This window comes from Mus musculus, chromosome 3 (genome assembly GCF_000001635.26).
Source record: "Mus musculus strain C57BL/6J chromosome 3, GRCm38.p6 C57BL/6J".
In the NCBI taxonomy this organism is placed as follows: Eukaryota; Metazoa; Chordata; class Mammalia; order Rodentia; family Muridae; genus Mus; species Mus musculus.
Genome location: NC_000069.6, coordinates 144424950 through 144448246, shown reverse-complemented (window position 1 = coordinate 144448246; position 23297 = coordinate 144424950). Strand labels below are relative to the sequence as shown.

General features: G+C 44.2%; 1 protein-coding gene and 1 pseudogene across 3 annotated transcripts in view; both read left to right on the top strand.

Moving 5' to 3' along the window:
* Window positions 1–18546, top strand: part of Hs2st1 (heparan sulfate 2-O-sulfotransferase 1) — a 140516-nt gene extending 121970 nt beyond the window's left edge. Inside the window, exons 4-7 of one of the 3 annotated variants that reach the window (NM_011828.4) lie at window positions 839–977; window positions 10555–10652; window positions 12628–12785; window positions 13533–18546. In NM_011828.4, the coding sequence (NP_035958.3) occupies window positions 839–977; window positions 10555–10652; window positions 12628–12785; window positions 13533–13759 (622 nt within the window). In that variant the 3' untranslated portion in view covers window positions 13760–18546. Of the gene's footprint in view, window positions 1–838; window positions 978–10554; window positions 10653–12627; window positions 12786–13529 lie in introns of all 3 variants that reach the window. The other 2 variants (NM_001355234.1, XM_006501450.4) reach the window with 2 other exon arrangements.
* Window positions 18547–19309: 763 nt separating this feature from the next.
* Window positions 19310–21695, top strand: Gm5857 (annotated as a pseudogene).
* Window positions 21696–23297: the final 1602 nt, after the last annotated feature.

Here is a 23297-nt window from a genome sequence, read left to right as displayed (position 1 = left end):
AGTTGCCTGGCGTTGAGTCCGAAGATGTGTGTCTCAGGCTGGTTGGTTCTCAGAAGAGTCTCAGTGTAGTGTTGATACTGCTATTTCAGCTAATCAACGTTTGTTATCTTCCTATGAGGCTTGTGGGGTGGTACTAACAGATAGAAGGCAGCTTTCTTAAGAAAGCTGGGCAGCTACCCTTATAGCTGGTACAGTACATGCAGCTTCAGGCACGGGACACCTGCCAGTTTCTACTGATTACATGGTAGGAGGTCTCCGAGGTCGCCTCGGCAAGTCAGGCACAGTGAATGTGACCCCATAGGATGGCACTCATGGTTTCTAAAGGCTGCATGGCGTTTGAATTGTTCCCGGGATACACAGTGATGGGTGGGACATGTGTCCGTGTCTGAGTGCCACACAGGACTCGTGAATGAGACACTAGTGATAGGCTCCCTGGGATCTGGTCTCAGCATAGGCTGTGTGGCTGCTTAAACTCCTCAATAAACAGAGGCATAAATATGCCGCTGAGGCACAGTGTGGCTGGACAGGGCTGCCAGGGCCGCCAGGGCTGCACTCACCTCCAGGGTGTCTGCTAGGCCTAGTCCCTCAGGACAGGACACCTCCTTACTCTTTGAGGGCATAGGTAGATATTCTCTATTGTTTCTTGAATTATTTTTATTTGCTTTGTTGCATCCTGAATATGAAATATTTCCCAGTCTTCACATACTCAATTTTATTTTAGTTCACTTATTTTATTATTTCTGTATACCATGAGTACTTTAGATTTTTGCATATAATTTCAGGCCGTGCCTGAACTAATGAGAGTCCTAACCCCACCCCTGGCATTCTGCTCTTTCAGATTCGGTGTGAAGAAGAAACCAATTTATATCAATGTCATCAGGGACCCTATTGAGAGGCTAGTTTCCTACTATTACTTCCTGAGGTTTGGAGATGATTACAGACCAGGATTAAGGAGACGGAAACAAGGAGACAAAAAGGTAACGCGCTTGCTGCTGGTCCTAAGTGTACGCCTCCTTTACTGTGGACATTTTGGAAGGAGCTCAGGACTGTACAGAAGCCGCGTTCTGTGACTGCGTGCGTGTCTTCTCGCAGTCCTGCTCTGTAAGTCACTCTTCTCAGCACCGTGACAGGAGCAGCTTGAGGAGCGGTCTGAGACAGTGCGTGGGACGGGGAGATGTGTGGTGGAAGAGACGTGTGCCAGAGGAGGCGCCACTTGCACACACGCACGCGCGCGCGCACACACACACGCACGCACGCACGCACGCACGCACGCACACACACACTATGAGGCGCTGCTACACATGTTCAGTTATACATCCCTGAAGGTGCCGCCACAAAGCCAAAACTTTGTCTACAAGGTGATAAAGGTTGATAATCAATATTGACCGTTACACCTGCCAACAATTTTCTAGGAGGCCATTATCAGTGAACCTGTTTTCATATACTTTGGTTCTTAGTCTTAAAATGGCAGTCTACATTTCCTTGTAATCATGAGTTTATGAAATTGTTTCACTAAGGCAGCTTCAGGCAGTGTGAGAGTAACGAGTACAGCAAGTATCTCAGGTACAGACCCGGGGTTTCTGCATCGTTTCCTCCTGGTGTCACCAGAGTCCAGTCCTCAGAACCACAGTGGTTTTGCTCTCTTTGAGTGGAACACCTTTATAGCTTCCTTTGCTCAAACATTTTCCGGGGTACGGCAGAGAGGTGGGTTAGCCACTGAAGGTACTTGACCACCTGAGTCCATTGTCTGGTACCCATACAGTGGAAGGACTGGACTGGCCTCTTGCTGCGGTGCATGTGCACGCACGCGCGCGCGCACAAACACACACACACACACACACACACACACACAATGTAAATGTATTTAATTACCTAAGATGTTCTTGGAACTTATTATTGCTTCATACTTTTGCTCAGTAAAATCCCCGTTGTTTACAGTTAAGATTGAACTTTGACCTTACCTCTGCCGTGGCGGCTTCTGAGCTGAGTTACTCACTTCCGTTCAGATCTCCACTTTAAAGCATTTACTTTATGGCATTCAGATTCTGTGTATATATTATGTTCCCCAAATGTGGTAAGCTTTGTGACGCTTAAACCCTAAAGTTTAACACAGAGCCTACTTTACTGGTGAATCCCCAAGCACCCAAGGTGTGTGCATATTAAAGTGCTGTAGAGTTGGCGTAGTGTGACAACTTGTATATAGCGTTTCCTAAGTCAAGTGTTAGCTCTGTTGCCTGAAAATAAAGGGTCCAAGAGAGATGGCTCAGTGCTTAAGAACACCTCCTGCCCTGTGAGGGCCCTGGTTTGGTTTGCATAACTTAAGCTTCATAGCTCACAACTGTGTGTAATGTCAGCCCCAGCCAAGCGTGTGCATGTGTGTGCAGTATGCATGCTGTAGGTGGGGGAGAACACATGCATGTGTAAGCACACTCATGCATGCACACACAAATATTAAAGAAAATTAGGACCCCAGAGAACTTTTGTTTATGTAGCCAACTGTTAGCGTTTATCAGTATGAGTAAACTCATAGTTTACATATATAATTTTAGCTTGTTTTATTTTCCCCATGTATTTTATATTATTTTTGAGAAGGGTGTGTGTGCCACAGAGCGAGCACATGACAGGGGACAGCTTGTTGGACTTGGCCTCTCACCATGTGGGTTTCAGGAGTCAGACTTGGGTCCTCAGGCTTGGGGCAAGCACCTTTACCTGCCAAGCCATCTCACTAGACAGAGGGCTTCCTTAAAGGGTCATTTTAGGACACCTGTCCCATGGTAACACATAACATCTGGTGTGAAGAAACCTCCTTCCTACCAAAGCGAAGAGAGTGCCATTCACTTGCACTTCTTTTGGTTAAGTACATAAAGAAAGAAAATCCAGCTTTATGCAGGTATGCAATTGGAAAAGAGAGCTTTAATAGCCTTTCCCAAAAATTAAGGCTACTTTTTAATACTACAGTGAATTTGATAACTGGAAGGTCAGAGTGTAGAGTATGAAGCTACAGTGAACTTTTACACACTAAAATTTATTAATGCATTTGATGTTGTACTTGGAGTTGGTCTGTTTTCAAACATCCTTCATTGTTCATACAGTAATACACAGGGCTCCCAAGGGTTAATGCATTTGATTACAGTGTCAAAAGTTCACATTAGTCCCACTGCAGACCACTATCAGCAAGAGCTGTGAGAAGTTGCATTTTGGAAACTTGTACTTGTCACCATAAGCCTGCAGTTCACCAGCACTCAAAGCTGTTGCAGATAATGCCTGTGTAGAATCTGTTATTAGCAGCAAATCTGTTACTGACAGGGATGCTCAATGCCCTGTAGATTGTAGGCTGCTTTAAGGAGTATGGCCTCTACTTAGTAGCATCTTCTACATCTCAGATAAGAGCTCAGCACATCTCCAAGCATGGCCAGTGTCATCTGAGAATAGCCAAAGCTACCAGAGCCCAGCACAGCTCAAGGTGAGGACCATGCACTGATACAGTCTGGCTGCTTCCTTTCATATGACACAATTGACTCCTTTCAAGAAAGCTTCGTCAAACACTCAAGCTGGAGTCCCACTGAGTCTCAGCTGTTTTTAGCAACTTCGAGTGGCTTCCAAACATCTGGCAGTGCTAATTCTCACCATTTATAGTTTCTACACAGCATTGCCCTCAGGCTACTGTAGCCTCAGGCTTTCCCAGCTACACCCAATTCCTGAAGTATTAACACTGAGACTTACTATCAATGAATAATTGCCTAGGTCATAAGCTTGGGAGTGTTCCCCAACTAGCTCATAACTTAACCTGTTTATTCTATTCTAGGATAGGTCCTGACACATGGCTAGTTCATCTCCTCAGGTTCATGTGACCATCTCCATTGTTGGGGTGAATTTCTTCCCACAGCTGATTCTATCCCAGAATCCTCTCTCCCTGCCAGAATTCCCGCATCCTTTTTCCCGCCTAAGCTAGTAGGCCAACAGTGTTCTAATTGATGGGTGATGCTTCCATACAGTACACAAAAGATCCTCTCCACATTTCCCCCTTTTAGTCCAATAAAAGTCTCTTACTCTTAACAATAATAGGCCATATATAATAATAACAATTATGAAGACTAACAGGTAAGATTACATTCATGATGTCCAGTCCATGTACCTTTGGACACCTTGGACAAAGTAGTCTACTCTCTGTCCTATCTTTTTGAGTTCAGAGTTCTGTACTTTCAATTTCTATCAAAGCTTGCATTATCAACCTAAAACATCTTCCTAGATTTAAAAACAGTTTCTTAAATCCTAAATGGTAAAACTATAACCATCTAGTCTTCACTTCCATCAGAGAACTGAGAAGGAATACATATTACTTGAGTATGCAGGAAATGCAAGCAAGCAGTTTCCAAAACTCTAGGAATGATGAAGTTCCTGAACAGTCCCCCAAATGTCTCTGTGTGTTGGAGCATCATCTTCAGCCTTCTGGCCCAGAATGTCTGACAGACTTTCTGTGAAGCAGGAAATAGGAAGGACTGCCTACCCTGTTGTAGCAAAGCTCAGCAGTCAACTTCCCTGCCTCGCTTGTCCAGTGTGCACAGCGTACTGTCAGCTGTGGCGTAATGTTACTGTGCACTCTGTAAAGCCTATCCTTGTATTATTCAAATGCTGATTTTTCTGCCCCCTCATATCTGGTTGCAATCTGGACAGGACCTTGTAATGCTTATTCTAAGAATCTCCTGCCTTAGTGTTGTGTAAACAGTGCTGCTTACTTACTCTCTGACTTGTCAGTTGAAAGCTGATCAGCCAGTTACTGAGCAGGGGAGACAACAGGGCCGGACTTCTGATACCAGTGAGGGGAGAGAGAAAAAAGGCGAGAGGATTCACCATGCGGAGAGGGTCTGGAAGACACCATGAGAACATATTTGGAGCAGAGAGAGTCAGATCAATACTAAAATACAAGTATCTCAGGGATTTTTGGCTGGGAGGTAGCCAGATTAATTTAGAGAATTAAAACAGATTAATAGCATTGCTCAGTTATTGTGCTTGGAATCTTTATTAAATAAATCTAGTAGTTTCTGTCTTATTTATCTGGGAGCTAGTAGGATAAAGGAAAAACGACTACTTAGAAAGTTGCTCTACCCGTCAGCAGTTGGCCTTGCCCAGTGGTTAGCTGGCCATTTTACAGCTAACTCCATCTGGAGGTTCTTCAATGCTCATCTTCTTCTTTGAAGTAGAGTGGGGCGCTTCCAGGAGCTGACATGTCTAGTTGTCAAAAAAGGCCTTTTATTAATAAAACATCTTTAAATGTCATATTGTGTAGATCTCTGGGGTTTTTAAAGCCTGTCTGTCTGTCTGTCATATATCTGAATAGGCAAATATTGCTTGTGTCTAGCTATTTACTATCTGTTCAATCTTGGAAATACATTTCTGTAATAAAAACTAGACTAGTATATAACATGACCATAAGTTTGATTAATGATTAGCTTGCATTTCTTAATATCCTAAACAGTTTGTAATAGCAGCTTTCAAAAGGACTAGAACTTAACATTGCATTTTTAAGAAGTACATAGAATTACAATACCTTAAAATAAGTTGATGCATAGTGTGTTATAACCAAATATAACCGTAATTTTGTGTGAGTTTACAAAGACCTATACCAGTGTAAGAATTTTGGCTTGAGGTAGCACTGTATTGTATCAGTAGATTCAATAATCAACCCTTTGTTCCTGTTACTCCTACAGCCTCCCTTCTTTTCTTTTCAACTCTTCTCCCCCCTTTTCCCTTTAGCATAAGAAAGAAGGATAGAGGAAAGAGAAAGAGAGAAATCCCTGAGTCAAGACCATTAACAACTTGTAACCAACCCATCTTTAATGACAACAACCCATTGAACAATCAAAAGCCATCAGCCTGCCTTTTAAGAATGGGGCATCACTCTCTAAAAATTGCTTCCTGCTGATTTGGGGCATCACTTTCCTTTCGTCCCCTCTCCCCAAATGATATTGGTCAGTCTCCAAACTAGCTATAGCATTTGCTGTCCAGTCTCTGCGTGCTGAGAAAATTCAGGGTTTAAAGTCCTGACTGGGCCAGTCTATGATGATGGACAATTTAGCTAATCGTTTTGAAATTGTCCTGGATGCAGAATTTTAAGAAAGCAGCATTAAGGCAGTCTGAGGTCGGCTCAAGCAGGATGCTGGAATAAATATGTCTCAATGTCTCAGCATCTCTGAGGGTAAATATTATCAGAGCAGCATTGACTTGATCGGTGCCTGTAAACACATGAACTCTCACAGGTAATATATACATTTCTGCAATAACATATGTATGGAATGTACAGTGTACACAATTCTGTTAAAGATGATTCTCCGCTCTCTGATGATGCTCTGGGTAAGGTATTTGTTTTCTTTATAAGTTAGTTTGGATTGTAAAACTAAGCTGTAATATCAATTTCTGTCTATGCCATTTGAAAGGATGGTGTGATATGTCTTGACAGTTGTGTAGCCAACAAGATGTATTGCCTACGTATTCATAGCTTAAGTCTGTCTGGAGACATTGTCATGTCTCAGACAGTCTCAGTGTTGTTCCCATGTAGAGGGATCAGCAATACAAGTTACCTGCTTTGTTGGTCTCTTTCTTTTCTGTTAACAGCCAAGGTCTTCAGGGAGTCTCCCCCACTGTTAAATCTGATGTTTAGGGTTTTGTTTTTATTTTATTTTATTTTTATTAATTTGGAAGGAATTCACAGCTTTTCTTTTCCTATGGAAACAGAGACAAAGCCTCTCCCCAGCGTAACACATTTCCATCCCTCCACATATAAACAGACTAATTTAGTTCAACAATTTTTTTTGATAAGCCAATGTATTTTAGCAGTTGTTACTTGTTTCATTGGCATCCAAAAGAATTAAAGTCAATGAAGCATTATTAAACTATCATTGGGAGACCATATCCTCAATATTCTGTGAGCATTTCCTTTAAAGTCTTGTTAGATTTCTCCATACTTGCATCTGTCTCTGTGATAAAACACTGACCAAAAGCAATGTGGGGAAGAAATTTCATCTTAGATCTTGTAGTACATTAACCAAGAAAGCCAGGGCACGATCTAGGCCAGGCAGGAACTGAAGGCAGGAACTGGAGCAAGAGACCATGAAGTACTGCTTAGTGGCTTGTTCCTCGTGGGGTACTCAGCCTGCTTTGTTTCCTGCCTGCCCCCCTCCCCCCCCCCATTGATTGATTGATTGAATGTATGTGTAGCTGTCTTCAGACGCACCAGAAGAGAGGGCATCAGATCCCATTACAGGTGGTTGTGAGCCACCATGTGGTTGCCGGGAATTGAACTCAGGATCTCGGGAAGAACAGTCAATGTTCTTAACTGTTGAGCCATCTCTCCAGCCCTTCAGCCTACTTTCTTAAAGGGTAGCACTTCGCACAGCAAATTGGACCCTCCTACTTCAATCATCAATCAAGAAAATGCACCACAGACTTGCCCACAGGCCACCCAGGGGCATCTTCTCAATTGAGATTGAAAAGATCTCTACCTAAAGGACTTTAGCTTTTGTCAAGTTGACATAAAACTAGCTAACACAGAGAGCACAATCTAACCATATTTCCACATTTGATGAGTGAATTACATCATATGCTATAAAGCAAACAATTCAGTTAAGATGCTCACATAGAAGCCTTGGGAGTAGCCCTGCTGTCCTGGAACTCACTGTATATTAGGCTAGCCTTAAACTCACAGAGATCCACCTGCCTCCACCTCTCTGCCCCACTACCTCCACCTCCTTAGTGTTGGGGTTAAAGTCATGTACCACTACACCTGGCTAACTTCCTTTTTAAAAAAGTTATTATTGTTTTGCTTGTCGTTATGTGTTTGTGATTCAGTGGGGTCTCTCATAGCCAGGACTAGCACCAAACTCAGCTGTTGTAGCCTCAAGGATGGTCTTGAACTTCTGGCCTCCAGCTCCCACGTGCTGGGGCTGCGTGCATGTACTTAGCACTCCTGTTAAGATCTAGACTCTTGAGGAAGCTCTGTGGCACGCTGTCCGTCAAGTGCCCCGTGTCCTCATAGATTGCTGTCTACTGTTCCTCTGGACACCTTCATGCTTTGTTGAATTCAGGGCATATTACATCTGCTCTGTGGTCCACTGGGAAGCAGGAAGGGGAAGCAAGTGGTTTTCTCCGAAGCAGGTGGCCCAGAAGTTGTCCATGTTTGCCGTCAGTCCACTAGCAAGCCTGTGACCGTATGGCCACACTGAATCCCAAGCAAGAGAGGCTACCAGTTCTGGCCCACAGAAGGTTTGGTTTGAAGGTAACTTTAGTCTGCCCCAGTCAGGTAGCAGATTTAAAACACTGCCTAAAAACAGACTTGAAGATGTTCTAAATTTTCTTTGCCTGGAGGACTAAAATACTTGAAGAACACAGGAACTAGGAGTTTGCTAATTAAAGAATTGAGTTAAAATAGCCATCCAGTATGATTATTCAGTTTAATTAAAATAGTATGCACGAAATCTCCAGAGTTGTCTGCAGATAGTCTGCACTGTCTACATACTAATTGTGTGGAAGCTTTTAGTATTGCAGTCTCCTTAACATGCCACTTTCTTATAGGTAAGACAACCTTTTTAATGTGCTTGGATGTCACACACACAACCATGTGGCACACATGGGATGGTTGTGGGGATGGTGAGGCTATTTAATAAGTTATTCATCTTCTGCCTTGTACTCTAGCCTGGTACAGTCATGAAGAAGCAGAGTGTGTGTACTGAGGTACAGGGAACATGCCACAAGCTACAGCCTGTTAGAAACAGTCATGGGATCAGAAACTTTCTAACCTGTCACACTTAGTTCCTTGAGCCACACTCTTTGTGAAAATTGGGGCACAATAGAGATAAGTGGAGACGTAACATATGCTTGCTTGATTTTTTTTTCCTTTTAAGCTAACTTGCCTTATGGTAAAAACCATTTTGGGGGTTGGCTTCCAGCAGGAGATCTAAACCAGAACTGTCTTAGGTTCTTGTCCTGTTGCTGTGACAAAATATGCTGACAAAAGCAACCTAAGAGGAAAGGGCTGGCTCACAGTTCCAGGTCAGAGGCATCATTTCCCGGGATTTTGGGTTGCAGGATGGCGTCTGTAGTCAGCTGTAGCAGACGGTTAGTTAACCAATGCATTCATGCTGTGTTCAGCTCACATTCTAGTTCCAATAAGTAGTTTATTTTCCCCTCTCCTTTCCTCCGTCCAAGCCCTCCTACGTGCCTGCCCCTCCCTGCAGCACAGTCAAGCAGGCCTTCTTGCCTCAGTTACGCATCTGAGATAACCCCCATAAGCACAGCCAGACACCAACCTAATTTAAACACATTTTACCCAGCACGTGGGAGGCAGGAGCAGGCAGGTCGCTGAATCCAGGGACAGTCTGGTCTAAGTCGTGAGATCCTGTATTTAAAAAAAAAAACAACTCGCCCTCACACAGACCGGCTAGGAAAGGCCTAAGTAATGCAGTGGCCAAGGGCACTGTTTTCCACTTAGACAGATTGCACATACGTAATGCGAATCCAGGGAAACGGTGAGGGCGATCTCATCTGTGTCATGAAAAGAGTGGCCTTGTCTCCAGCTCACCACACTTCCTCTAGTATTGCCATCCGAAAGGAGGTTTCTGCAGCAGCACTTCCGTGTGCTAGTTCTGCCTACAGTCGTGTGGCACCGCACAGTGTGCTCCGGCATGCAGTGTGCACATGGCTGTGACCATAGTTGAGGAGCAGGACACATGATATCACTAGTCCATGAAGCTTCCTATGGACATAAAGGTGACACGTGCAGACAAGTATGTACCCTTCCTCAGGCTGTTAGCAAGGCAGCATATACAACTCAAAAGAGGAAAAGCGCCTTTCCACCAGAAGGCTGGCCTCATGTAACCTCGGTTAGAAGAATCAGTCTACCAAGGAAGAGCATTTTAGGAGAGTTACAGAGATTTGGGGTACCTTAATATGTTGAAGAAGCCATAGGACAGACTAATATGGTAAGGGCAGATGCTCCTTGTCAAAAGTAAGCAGGACTTGCGCGGGGCAGGGAGCGGGCGCTCACTCGTGTTTCTCACTAGAGGTCAGATGTGTGCGTGGTTGGGAACCATGTGTTCGTGCTGGGAACTTAGCTCGCTCCTCTGCAGGAACAAGTGCTCTTAACCACTGGGCCATCTCCCTCATCCCACACACTTGCACTCGTTCCTTCCTAACTTACCGTGTTACCCATTTGAGAGCTGCAGAGATGAGTCACTGAGCAGAGCACTTGCCTTGCAGTGTGGAGACCTGGCTTCAGCTCCCTCCGACATGTAGAGCTGGGTGCCATGGTGACCATCTAATCTCGCAATGGTTTTTGGTGAGACGGGTACTGTGAGGACAAGAGGATCCCTTAATCTTGTGGGCCAGGTAGCCCAATGCCCTCAGCGGCAGATAAAAGACCCTGTTTCAAACAAGAGCTAAGGCAAGGGCCGATGCCCAGGGTTGCTCTGACCTTCCTGCACACCATGGCATCCTATGCTTACAAGCACACGTGCCTTTAGAGAGTCTTTTGACTTGCCCGCGCTCTTGTCTTTGCTGCAGACCTTCGATGAATGTGTGGCTGAGGGCGGCTCCGACTGTGCTCCAGAGAAGCTCTGGCTTCAGATCCCGTTCTTCTGTGGCCACAGCTCAGAATGCTGGTAGGACAACAAACGAAACTAAATAATAAACTTCTTCCTTACCTCCATAACCCACATCCCATGAGCCGGGCTGGGGTAGCCAGGGCTGGATAGAGAATTATGAGAGTCCGAACCTCACCTGACATGTAAATATCTAGATTTGTTTTCTCTAAATGGTTTTAAAGGTTCACTGTCAACATGCTCTCACGGTGTGGCTTATCAACTGCAGTTATTTTTGCTTTGGAGTTCTGTTTTGCTGAATTGCAGCAGAGGATCTTAGAGGTCAGAGGTCATTTCAGAAACCTTATTTTGTCCTAAGTTTACTGCTTCAAGTAGATCAAACAAAGCCAAGAAGTATTCATCTGATTTTATTGTTAAACTTATTTTGAGTTTTTAAGTATCCAACAATACTCTTATAACGTGTGGTTGTAATCTAGTCAGCTAGTAAACACGAGGTAAGAAGGGATTTTAATTTTAAAAAAACCTTATATCCCCAGAATGTCCTGTGTCCAAGTTCTTTAAATATTTGTACTCATTTATTTATTCTAGTCGACCATTTATTTTGGGGGCTCTAAAGATGAGATCTGGAGCCTTGCACAAGCGAGGCAAGTAGTGTATCACCGGGCTGTGTGCCCGCCCTTTGGTTTCCTGAACTTGAGACGCTTGCCTCAGACTCTGCAGTGCTGGGAACAGACATGCACTGCCATACTTGGTTTATTCAATCATTTTGATAGAAAAATACAGAAACAAAATCCATTCTGAATTAGTATATTTCTTAAACTATAATGGGAACTTCAAGAGATTTCTAAATTATCTGAGCAGCGTAGATTGACAGAAAGTTTAAGGTCCTGCCTGTAGGCTGCTCCAAAGCATCTTCATAGAAAGAGAATTGGAAACGCTGGGAGAGTCTTTCAGGTTTTAGCCACTTTCTCTGAAAAGGAAACTAATTCAATGGCCCAGATATGGCAGAGAACTTGCGTTTTGTAAATAAAGCTTTATAGAGCACAGCCACTAATGCTGGTGCATTTACCATCTGCTGAGATAGCAGACTTAAACAATATGGTTTAAGCCATATCGCCTACAAAGCCTAAGACATTTACTCTCTGCCTTTTGTAGAAAAAGTTTGCCAGGCCCTGCTTTTGAATAATGAAAAGTATTGCCCAATTGAGTTTTAAATAGAGAGGATACTTCATATATTTCATACACAGCTTGGGGAGACCTTAGAAATCAACTAAGCCCTTCTTTCTCCCCGCTTTAAGGTTCTTTTGAGGTAGAATCTCTTGTAGCCCAGGCTGCCCTTGAACTTGTAACCCTCCTGTCTCCACTTCCCATGTGCCAGGATAACAGGAATGCACCACCACACCCAGTTTTTTGGCTTGTGGTTCTGACTTTGTTTTAATAGTTGAGAAAATAGAGTGAAGCCACAGCCTTGGGATCACATTGGCACTTAAAATGCAGAGCCAGAGTTAAGCGTAAAGAATGTTGGTGCTAATTAGATCCCAGAAGTACAGTCTATTTAGGGTGAAACCCGTTAACAACATTAGCTCACACTGTAAACAAAAAGATTGTAAGCAGAGCCTCTTCTTACCTACTTTCTGTTTCTCAGAATTTCAGGAAACACTAAAGCTTATGGAAAGAAAAGACATGGAGTTTACAAATTAAGATAAACAATAAACACAAATTGCTTCTACTTTACCAAAGGGGCTCTCAGAATGAGCAAAGTTTTAGAGTAGTTTTAAAACACATAGTGCACACTAAGTCAGATAAAGGACGTATGATCCAAACAAACCGTCCTTAAAGTCAGTTCATTTCCAGAACCCTTCAGGAGCGTCTGTCTGTGTGGCAGTGGGGAGAGTTAGAATCCAGGTCGCCTTCCCAGAGGTGCCCTCTAAGGGCGCTGCCGCTACTGTGCTCGCCTGCGCGCCTGCCTCCCTATTTCCTCCACAACACTTAGCAGATTTCGTGACCGAGTTTTATTCCTTTTCTGTGGTCTCAGGAATGTAGGGAGCAGATGGGCCATGGACCAGGCTAAGTCTAACCTCATTAATGAGTACTTCCTGGTGGGAGTCACCGAGGAGCTCGAGGACTTCATCATGCTGCTCGAGGCAGCTTTGCCCCGATTCTTCCGGGGCGCTACCGACCTCTACCGTACAGGTATGTGTGTGGGAGGTTGGTTTCCACGGCCCTCACTGACTTGCTCTGTGATAAAGTAGACTACGGTTCTAGAAGAGGGGTGGGGTGGGAAGGCTAAACACAAGAACAGCCATCGTGGGCTGTATTTCTGCAGTCGCTTGTCTAAGGGCACGTCCAGACCATTGTGAGTCCATCGATATTGATGGTTTTGTGTGACAGCTTACCTCAAACTCCCCTAGAGTTTGCATCTACCCTCCATTCTCCACTATTGTAGCAAATATAGGTGGTGGGAAGCTAGATAAAGGCTTTATCGGAAATTTTTTTTTTTTTTAAATAAGCAAGGGCCAGCAAGCTAGCTCAACAGTGTGAGGGCACTTGTGGCAGGAGCCCAGATATGTGATAGGAGAAAAGGACTGACTCCAGGGACGCACACACACACAACTGGACACTGGTAGTGGTGGTTGTTTAAAAATAAGTAAATGGTTCTTAGAGTGGAGAGGGTGAGAGACTCCACTTACTGAGTGGAGTCTTGCATTTACTACTTGGGCATTTTGTTGGGTCTTTTAAGGATTCACCTTGTAATGGTGCTGCCTCGGATGAGGTTAGCTTTCTGGATTTTGCTGGATTATGTTATTAATGTTATAGGGTAATGTGTTACTTGCCCTTCACATTGTCTTATTAGCAGAAACCACTTCTTCAAGTAAAGAGGCATGTCTGTGTGTGTTCTGTAAGAATTATTTATGTTTCCTGTCTTTCCATCGTAAGTAGGAAAGAAATCTCACCTTAGGAAAACCACAGAGAAGAAGCTGCCCACCAAGCAGACTATCGCGAAGCTGCAGCAGTCTGACATTTGGAAGATGGAGAATGAGTTCTATGAGTTTGCTCTGGAGCAGTTCCAGTTCATCCGAGCTCACGCTGTCCGCGAGAAAGACGGAGACCTCTACATCCTGGCCCAGAACTTTTTCTACGAAAAGATTTACCCTAAGTCGAACTGAGCGCAGGTGTGGCCAGAGCACTCCTGCCCCGGAACTTGACTGTGTCACCACCCTTCTCAGCCCCCTGCTGATGCGTGTGCGAGCTGTGAGCCACGCTGAGCTGGGGACAGACATGAATGTCAAGGAGTGAGATGCTGGCGGGCTGGCGGAGTCCTGTGGAGTTTTTAACTTTCTGGCATTTTTACTTTTTTGTTGTTTTATTTTCGTTTTCATGATAGTTATAATCTTCTCCTGGTGCAGGGACATGGGGACTTACATTGCCTAAAATACACACATGGACGTTTAGTCAGATGGCTGAATACCATTTCAGAAGAGGTTTGCATAAGCATTTCTTTGCCTCTCCTTGAATGAAGAGGAGTCTGTTTGCCACTTACCCTTCTGGAGTTTGTGCCGCCACCTCTGCTGGATAGTGCTAAAATATGTTTGGCAGTATCTGATTTATTTGTATGAATCATGTCTCACAAAGTTTATTAGAATGTTTGATCGTGTTTTCCCAGAACATTTCTGCTACAGTTGGGTTTGCCCATATTTATGTAGGCTTTATTTTATTTTATTTGATGATCATTAGTGTTAAAGAAATCAACTTAAACCATGAATAATACTGTAAGAAGGTAAAAAGTTAAAGCAGTATTCCTGACTCCTGTCACCCCAGTATCCAATATTGGAATGATATTTCTAAGAATGTGGACATTATCTGAGGCTTTCTTAAGGATTTCCACATATCAATATCAAAAAATTGAGTTTAATACTTGTTCCTTCATGGCGTATCTGTACCCCTGAACACTGGCATATTGGTGACCGCACATGGCGACTCCATCAGTGAGCTGTGATGTGGGTAGGATTTGCCTACTCTGTACTTTTACCTGTAGACTATTTTTACTACGGTGCTTTATAATGTGTTTTAAAGCATTGCATTTACAAAAGGAAAGTGCTGTAAATATTGCATATTTTATGTATTTGGACCAAAAAGTTACAAGTAAGTAGACAACAGTGGTGTTGCACCCGTTTTATTATGTCGAGTAAAGTCGTCAGACCTCCTATCCTATTCTGGTATTTCTCGTTTAACGTTACTGTTAGGATGTCACTAAAATGAGCTAACGTAGCCTTTCAAGTTTGATAGAGAACAGTGCTCACCCCTGAGGCAGTAGTGGTCATAGAAAAGGTCGTAGAGTCTGAGGGTTCCATCTCTGGTTCCAGCTCTGCTGTCACCTTCCTGCTGTGTGACGTTAGGAAGTCACCTGACCTCCCTGCCTCAGCTTCCTCATCTTGATATCAGGACACTAAGACCTTCTCTCCCTGCCTCACAGGGATGTTGTGAGGACTAAGGAAGATGGCATGGCGAAGAGCACTTTAAAACTGTGGCGTGGTGTTCAAATGTGAGGTGTTGTCACAGAAGTATCTCTAGCTGATAGTTTCATAGTCTCTATTTTAGCAACAAAAAGGGAAAATCCACTTTTAAGCTTTATGAGAAAAAAAACCCCTTCCTCTTGATATAAATTTGTGTTTGATAAATATCTTCTCAGTGTTTTATCTTCTGTGCTTAAGCAACTATTGAAGTGTGAACGGCTTATGCACTCGAGAGACTCAGACCGTCACTAGCTGAGGAGCAGGAAAGCCTTCTATAAACTTGAAGGATGTTCTTGTTTGTATCTAACTTTGTCATCCGAAAATGGTGGCTATTTTACACTTGTGCTTGTTAAAGTGTCCTTTGTAGAATTTAATTTCTCTATTAATTCTTCACCTACTCCCTCTTTACAGCCAGGATTCAGATTCCTCTCAGACACACTTTTCTAAAGGAGTAATTATTTGTATCTTTAAATGTTTCTAAACAGGACCTCATCAAACAAAGCATTTTCAACAGAAGACTTTAAAGTATTTATTGTGTAATAGGAGGAGTGAAGGACACTGTATATCAGAAAGCACTTAGGAAGATTAAAGGAACGACTGAGTCACAGGCTCCGCCGAGATGAAAGTATTAGGGGAACATAGCAACGTTTCCCTTCCCCCTCCGTCCTTTCCAGTGCAAGTTTCTAGGTCCTGCTAAAAGCAAGTTGTTTTCTTGTCCAGGCAGGCATCTGGCTGTTGAGTAAATCTGAGGTTATTCTTGAGAGTTCGCACTAAACTCTTAGGTAGTTAAGGCAGCACTTAGAACACTAACTGGGACTTTCCCTAAACTGTCCTCATAAAAGACCAGGTAATGAGTCAGGTCTCTGTACAGCTCTTACTGTTGGAAAGTCGCTGTCACAGACAGGAGAGGCAAAGGGCCGTGGTTAGAGCTTAGCAAAACCTTTATTTACAGAACAGAAGGCATACTAGATATGAACCATGAGCCGCAAGCCCTCGCTCACCCTGTGAGGGATTGTCATGGAGAAGCCCTGTCTGTGTCCGGACCACGTTCCCCAAAGAGTTCCTCTACCTCCCATGTCTCCCAGATCGTGACCCCAAGGACTGCTTTCTGACTCAGTCCCTCCCCAGCTTCCTTCTGTCTTACCTTGCTGTCAGGTGACTCGTTTTCCTAGCTCACCTGTACAGATTCGGGACATTTCTTTTATCGCTTTTTGGAGCGAATGGATTCCAAGTGTCCTTTCTGGAGACTAAGAAAAGGGTGGGCTTGCTTCTCTAAGAGTCCTGGGAGCCTGAGTCCTTAGAACATATAACTGTGTAATCAAATGAATAGAACCACTGAGACAATGTGTATTTTTTACATGTGGCAAATGCTTTTCTTTTTTTGGCCTTTGTGCTTTTTCAGTAATTTGACCTTAGAAAAAAATGGTTTTTATATGATAGTAAAGCAAAATAACCACTTTGAATTTTAACGATAATGTCAATGTGTGTGTGTGTCTATGTTTATTTCCTACAGAAGAAGAGGTAGCTTTGTGTGTTCAGCTTGTACCAACCGTCTTCTTATTGCTGAGAAATGGCCACTATTGATAAACCTTTCTGTTTTAAAATGTAGTGGGGAGGTTATGTTTTGATCTCCTCTGGCTTTAATTTCTAGTGTCACTTGAATATATCTGGTAGCAAACCTTGAAGCACCGCATAGGAGCTGCTTCTGTGTCCCCTGATAGTCACACAGTCCCTAACATCCGCTGCTTCTGGCCTCCTGAGCATTGGATTTAAATATCCAAAACCCTCAAAACTCCAAGTTGCCAGCTTTTTAAACACTTGCTTTTCCCTTCTGTGCTGAAAATCCAGATAGCACCTATAATTTGGACTCTATTGATCTTCCTCATTATGTGTCCTGTTGGAAACCCCTAAAATTGTCTGCTCCATCAGGGAACTTACCAGAGTATTTTGATGTTGTATTTGCATAGATGGATATGAAATAGTTTATAGATGACAATTCTCTTTTTTGAATAAAATGAAATTTTTGAAAAATCTAAAAGTACTAGAGAACTTATCTAAAGCCCAGTTCCCTAATGCATAGCTAGTGTTTTAATTTATGTTAAAATTCTGCTCAGAGACCATCTGTGTAAGTCATCTTGCCAGCTTTGCCAGCCATCATTTTCAAACATAGCTATGGTCCCAGGAGCCTTTATTATGGGAGTATCTGGAACCTAAGACTTCTATGAAACTTGTGTTTTAGGAACTCAAATGCTTCTGCTTCGTGACATACTAGTGCCATTGCTGTCAAGTCTTCGCATCGTTGTACCTTGGACAGAGTTGCTTTGTGCAGGGGGTGTGGGCTGGGGGAGTACAGACAGACTGCTCTGCGGGCAGTCTTCTGAGAGGAAAGACATTCAAGGGGCTGGGTGGCCATCTGGTCACATTCATCCTATACTTTAATGCCATGTGGCTTGATGACCTTTGCAGTGCTATTTCTGGAATGGACCCTGATTGTTATGACCTGTTAAAGGTGAACTCTCGAGCCATGTAGACATGCTGTTACAGCCTGTCCAGAGTGAGGTCATGGGAGCAGCTCTAAGTCAGGGTCCAATGTAGCTTAGAGACACATACATGGTGAATGGCGGCTTTAGCTAATCATGCCCACCCCTTCCCTGCCCTCTGTCCCCTTTCCCCTCTCCTCCCCTCTCCCTGCCCTCTCTACCCACCGCTGTCATTTATGCTACACTGACCAACTTAAAACGACTTTGTCACATCCCTTAGAGAGACAGTCACCCCCTTTCCTCAGCATTCTTACAACGCTGTGCCGCTTAAGTGTTCCTGTCTGATACCTGGAAGAAAAGCTATACAATCAACACTGCAGGAAGAGGGAATGTGGCTCCACGGCTGCGTGTCCTCGTGGAACGTTTTCTTCTGCTGCTTTGATGCTAAGGTGACTTGGTGTTTGGTGTCACCTGAGAGCTCAGATACTGTCACCAGAAAGCCCTGGGTCATCACCCATCTACAGAGCTTTGCTAGCTTAATTTTTGACAAGTTTGTATGCGTTTTGTCTTTGGTTGCCTTGTGTTTATTAGTCATCGGTGTTGACATTTCAAATTGGAGATATATAAGGTATACTTAGGCATTCAGTTAGCAAGAGGAAGAAATAAAATGGGAGCAGGCTGTTGGGATAAGAGGATGGGGTGTGCAGGCCTGGTTAGCACTTGGAGCTCTCTGTCTTCAGGGCAGCCCATGGCCCTTACATCCTGAGAACAACAGCAGCGCCACCGCAGAGATCGCCACAAGTTCAGCATTTTGTTGGTTTTTTAAAGATTTATTAACTTTAGACTTTCTCTGGGTCTGAAGCCATTCTGGTCAGTAGAGTAAGTTCCAGGACTACATAGTGAAACTCTGTCTTTAAGAAAAATCAAAACCAAGAAATAAATTTTACTAATTTTGTCTGGTGTAGTAGTATGCGCCTTTAATTTCATTTAATTTCAGAATAGCAGGACTAAGTAAGGCTTGTTTTATTTTATATGTATGAATATTTTGCCTGAATGTATGTATATGCACTGTGTGCATGCCTGGTGCCCACAAAGGTCAGAAGATGACATCAGGGTCCCTGGACCTGGTATCATGGACGATTGTAAGCCACCATGTGTGTGCTGGGAACCGAACCAGCGTCCTCTGCAAGACCAAGCTAAGCCAGCTCTCCAGCCCTGATACTTTGTCTTTATATTTAAAAATAATAAGATTTCTTTCTTTTTTCTTAATTTTCCTTTGTGAATGTGTGTGTGTGTGTGTGTGTGTCTATGTCTGTGTGTGTGTGTGAGATTTCCCCAAGCTGAAGCTTACAGATAGTTTTAGGTTGCCATGGAGATGCTGGTAATGGAGCTTGGGTCCTCCTCTTAATACTCACGGGGGCAGAGGGAGGGCTACATTTTTTTCCTTCTGGATAACCAGCCTCTCCTGTAATTTCGTTTGAAGTAGGCCAAACCTTCAGAAACTGGCAGAGAGGGAATAAGTCACATGTTATTCCAACAAGTGTAACCAGAGACTTATTTCTCCTCCTTTTAAATTAATTTAAAATTCTCCAGAGGATTAGTAAATTAGGTCTCTAGACAGACTGTGGTAATCTGATCAGATTATGGAACCTATAAACAGTAATACTTGGTTTTTGGATCCACCCAGGGCCTGTTTAGAGGAGGCTGTGGATATTAAACTCTGATGCTCATTCTGTTTCTGTTGTATTTCCTGGCGGGGCTCTTCAAAGAACACCATAGATGGGAGCAGTTTAAATGCCAGCCAGTTATATTCTGCTTCCACCGCCCTGATGGCTCCATGCATGGGCACTGAGACGGATGCAGACCCAGATGGAGTTAGATGCCCTCTGCTGCAGCCATGCCGTCAGACAGTCTGTAGCGTTTGATATGGATCTTCTGAGTGGACAAGATGAGATTAGATTGGTCTCTCTGGGAGCCAGCACTATTCATTTTGTAAGAAAGTTCTGTTGGAGGCCTGAGGACTGCCAGGAGCAAAGTGGAAACAGCCCAGCTTTCTCCTCTTATCAAGATCCACAGCTGGTTCCACATTGAGCTGTGGAGCAGACCGTGGTAAAAGGATTTGAATAATGAATTAGATGGGAAGCCAAGAAGGAGGTCCCTGCCACCCACGATTGCAATACGAGCTTCATATGTTATAACTTAATTTCCATTTCTTGATGTAATGTGTGACAAAGGCTGGTGTCTCCAACCTAAAGCAAATGGCTATTTTTCATTATTGGTGGGTTTTGTGTTTTTGTTTTTTAAAATAACCCTACTATGTGCTGAGCGCTGCAGTACAGACTCCGCTCCATTGCCTCTTAACAGTTATTATACTCCTCTTTACTCCAGTATGCTGGCCTAGAACTTTAGGACCTCACAGGGTACTTTGCAATCTATTCCCATGAGAGGAGACCACCACTCTCCTCATTGGACAACTGCTGGCAGACAGAAGGTGATTTCTGTCCTGTTTGTTATAGTCATCCCTTTGAGAGGGCAAGGACTTTATTCCTGGCCACTCATGCCCAGACATAAGTCCCAGCCAGTCAGGTGGTTCTGATCCGGGGTGAAGCCCAAGAACTACTGGTTGAAAGCGGCAATTCAGTGTAAAAACTTGGAAGTCCAGCAAGTTTAACCTAGCTGGATAGATAACTAAGACTACTCATAGCAACGCTACTGTGACTTGAACCCAGATCTATCTGGCTCCAGTATTCTCTGTTACCTACATGGGACTGCCGTATAGGCTACAGTCCATTTTCCATCTCATTCTTGGTACTTGCTTTCTAAAACACTAGTTGGGGAAGAAGAAAGCAAGGAATTAGAAGAAAATGTCTCTGCTCTTCTGGACGTGAAAGTTCTTTTTCTTAGGAGTTAGACGCTCCAAACAGTTTCTGGAATGTCTATGAAAGGTCAGATAGGGCCGCTGCAGCCATCTTCCAGTAACTCGCCAAAATGACGAACACAAAAGGAAAGAGGAGAGGCACCCGGTACATGTTCTCTAGGCCTTTTAGGAAACATGGCGTTGTTCCTTTGGCCACATACATGTGAATCTACAAGAAGGGTGATACTGTAGACACCAGGGGAATGGGCACTGTTCAAAAAGGAATGCCCCATAAGTGCTACCACGGCAAAACCGGAAGAGTCTACAATGTCACCCAGCATGCCGTGGGCATCACTGTCAACAAGCAGGTTAAGGGCAAAATTCTGGCCAAGAGGATCAATGTGCGGATTGAGCACATCAAGCACTCGCAGAGCAGAGACAGCTTCCTGAAGCGGGTGAAGGAGAACGACCAGAAGAAAAAGGAAGCCAAAGAAAAGGGCACCTGGGTGCAGCTGAAGCTCCAGCCTGCTCCAGCCTGCGCCACCCAGAGAAGCACACTTTGTGAGGACAAATGGAAAAGAGCCTGAGCTGTTGGAGCCCATTCCATACGAATTCATGGCCTAATGGACACAAAGAAATAAAATACCAGCACCAAAAAAAGAAAAAAAGAAAGGTCAGATAGATAGCTGAGGACCCAAACCAACCATCCATTGAAAGAACGCTGCATCTGTGTCTTCCTTGTGGTGGATGGGTTTGGGTCTGGTGTTCCTTGTTGTACCTGATCTTTGACTCTGATGAATTGTATGGCTAAGGAATGTACGGCCTGGCCTTGGCCGTCTCCTTAGAGCTCTGAGATGCTCGGTGCTGTCCTCACCAGTAGTGATTCACAGCCAATGGTCACAGTGGAGTGAACATCTGAGTGGCTTACACGGAATTTACTCACTTGGTTATCACAAGTCTCACCTGCCTTGGGTTTTGTGTTTGTTTTTATTTTTATTTTAAATGAAAGCCCACAACCTGAAATTTAGTGCACTCCTCAAGGACGGACCAGGTAACTCGAAGCGTCCCCATCCCACCAACAGGCTCCCTTCCACCTGTTCTCAGGAGAGAGCACAGAGAGGCAGGCCACCTTGGCCAGCATGTCTCCCAAGCACGCACGTTCTTGAAAGAGAAAAGCTGGGCTAGAGAGATGGCTCAGTGGTTAAGAACATGTGACTGCTCTTCCAGAGATCCTGAGTTCAATTCCCAGCAACCACATGGGGGCTGACAACCATCTGTAATGGGATCTGATGCCCTCTTCTGGGGTATGTGAAGACAGCAACAGTGTACTCAAATATATAAAATAAATAAAACTTAGAAAGAAAAGGAGAGAAAAGCTATTTGGCCATGTACTGCTTCTCACATGTAAGCGCTATGTCTTTAGCATCTTGCTTCAGTCTCTATCTTCTGAGAAAGATAGAGCCATCTGCTGCATTTGGCAGGTAAGGGAAACCAGGACACTTTCTCAGACACATGGCTAGAAACAGGTAGAGCCATGCAGGCTGTGGGAGCTGTGAGAAGCAGAGGGGACAGTTGGCTTTGAAAGTCTTCCCATGTGTCTTTGGTAGGGCTTGGTAACAGATATGGGGCCTGGTGCTGTGGCACTTGTATGGCTTCCAGCTGGGGCTGTACCTCAGAGGTGTCCTTCAACAGAAAGAAACTGGGAGGAGAATGTGGGGGCCCTTTGTGTTTCCTTATTGCCCTTCTGGTCTCTTCCTAACATCACGCATCATTCTCCAGTGAGTATATGATAGCATTATTCTTGTTGCCATCTGATACTGAGATTCAGGGCTGGAACATGGCTCTGTGCCCTTGGCTACCTCAGGGTGAAGGGGGCAGGTCCAAGCCCTTCATTCCCAGGATCAGTTTATGAATTCTCTCCATTCAGTTTTATCATGGTCTCTACATTCAGAACTTACCTTTTGCACAGCAGTCATGACGGCAGGAGGATGTCCAGGCTGCTCTTAGAGCTTAGAGATGCTGTGAACCTGGGAATTGTATGAAGTAGACTGGGCCCAGCTTCAATGTGGGTACCCATCAGAGTGCTTGTGGCCCTGGGAATCTCCTTGGTATCTACCTCTCCACTCTCCTCTGAGGCTTACCGCTCAGTTTCGGTCTCTCATCATATGCCCACAGTCTTTCAAAAGAGAAGTCCTGAGAGACTCTCACCACCTAAGCTCTACAAAGAAGGCAGGAAGAGAAGACTGTAACAGTGTATAGGAATCAGGCACATTTGCCTTTGGGGAGTCCAAGCATCCTAGAACAGGGAAGGGTGGCGCAGGGGCCAGTGGGTAGGAAGGATGCTGCCCCAGAAATCTTTATGAGTTTAGGGCAGTTTCCCAGCTTCTTTCTGGCTGACAGATTGGGTCCCTCTGAGTCACACAGAGCCTCCCATTTAGTCACTTAGCCCTCTGGAGTCTGGGTGGCCAAGGCTTCCTGCCAAACCCTACTTCTGCTAATAGCAGTACTATTATAGTGGCTTTTATACTTAAATTTCTCTTCTTCCAGGAGCCCCAAGGTCTTTAACAAATGCAGGAATGATGTTGCAGGCCCCAAAATTAGAAACTGAAGGAAAATAGACACCTCGTTCCAAGTCTAGTCTTTTCAACGGCTTGGCCTACTTGCTTTTAAGGCTGGATCTTTAAAAATGTATAAACCTGGGTGGTGCGTGGGGGTGGGTAAAAGGAGACCAGAGCTTTGCTTATTGCTTCATGCTGTCTCGCAGCTTCTAGCATCTTCTTTGTGTGATGTTGCAGCTGAGCATCTTCAGTGCTGCATCTGGATGAGCTAATGGCTGCATCCGGGAAGCTGAGTT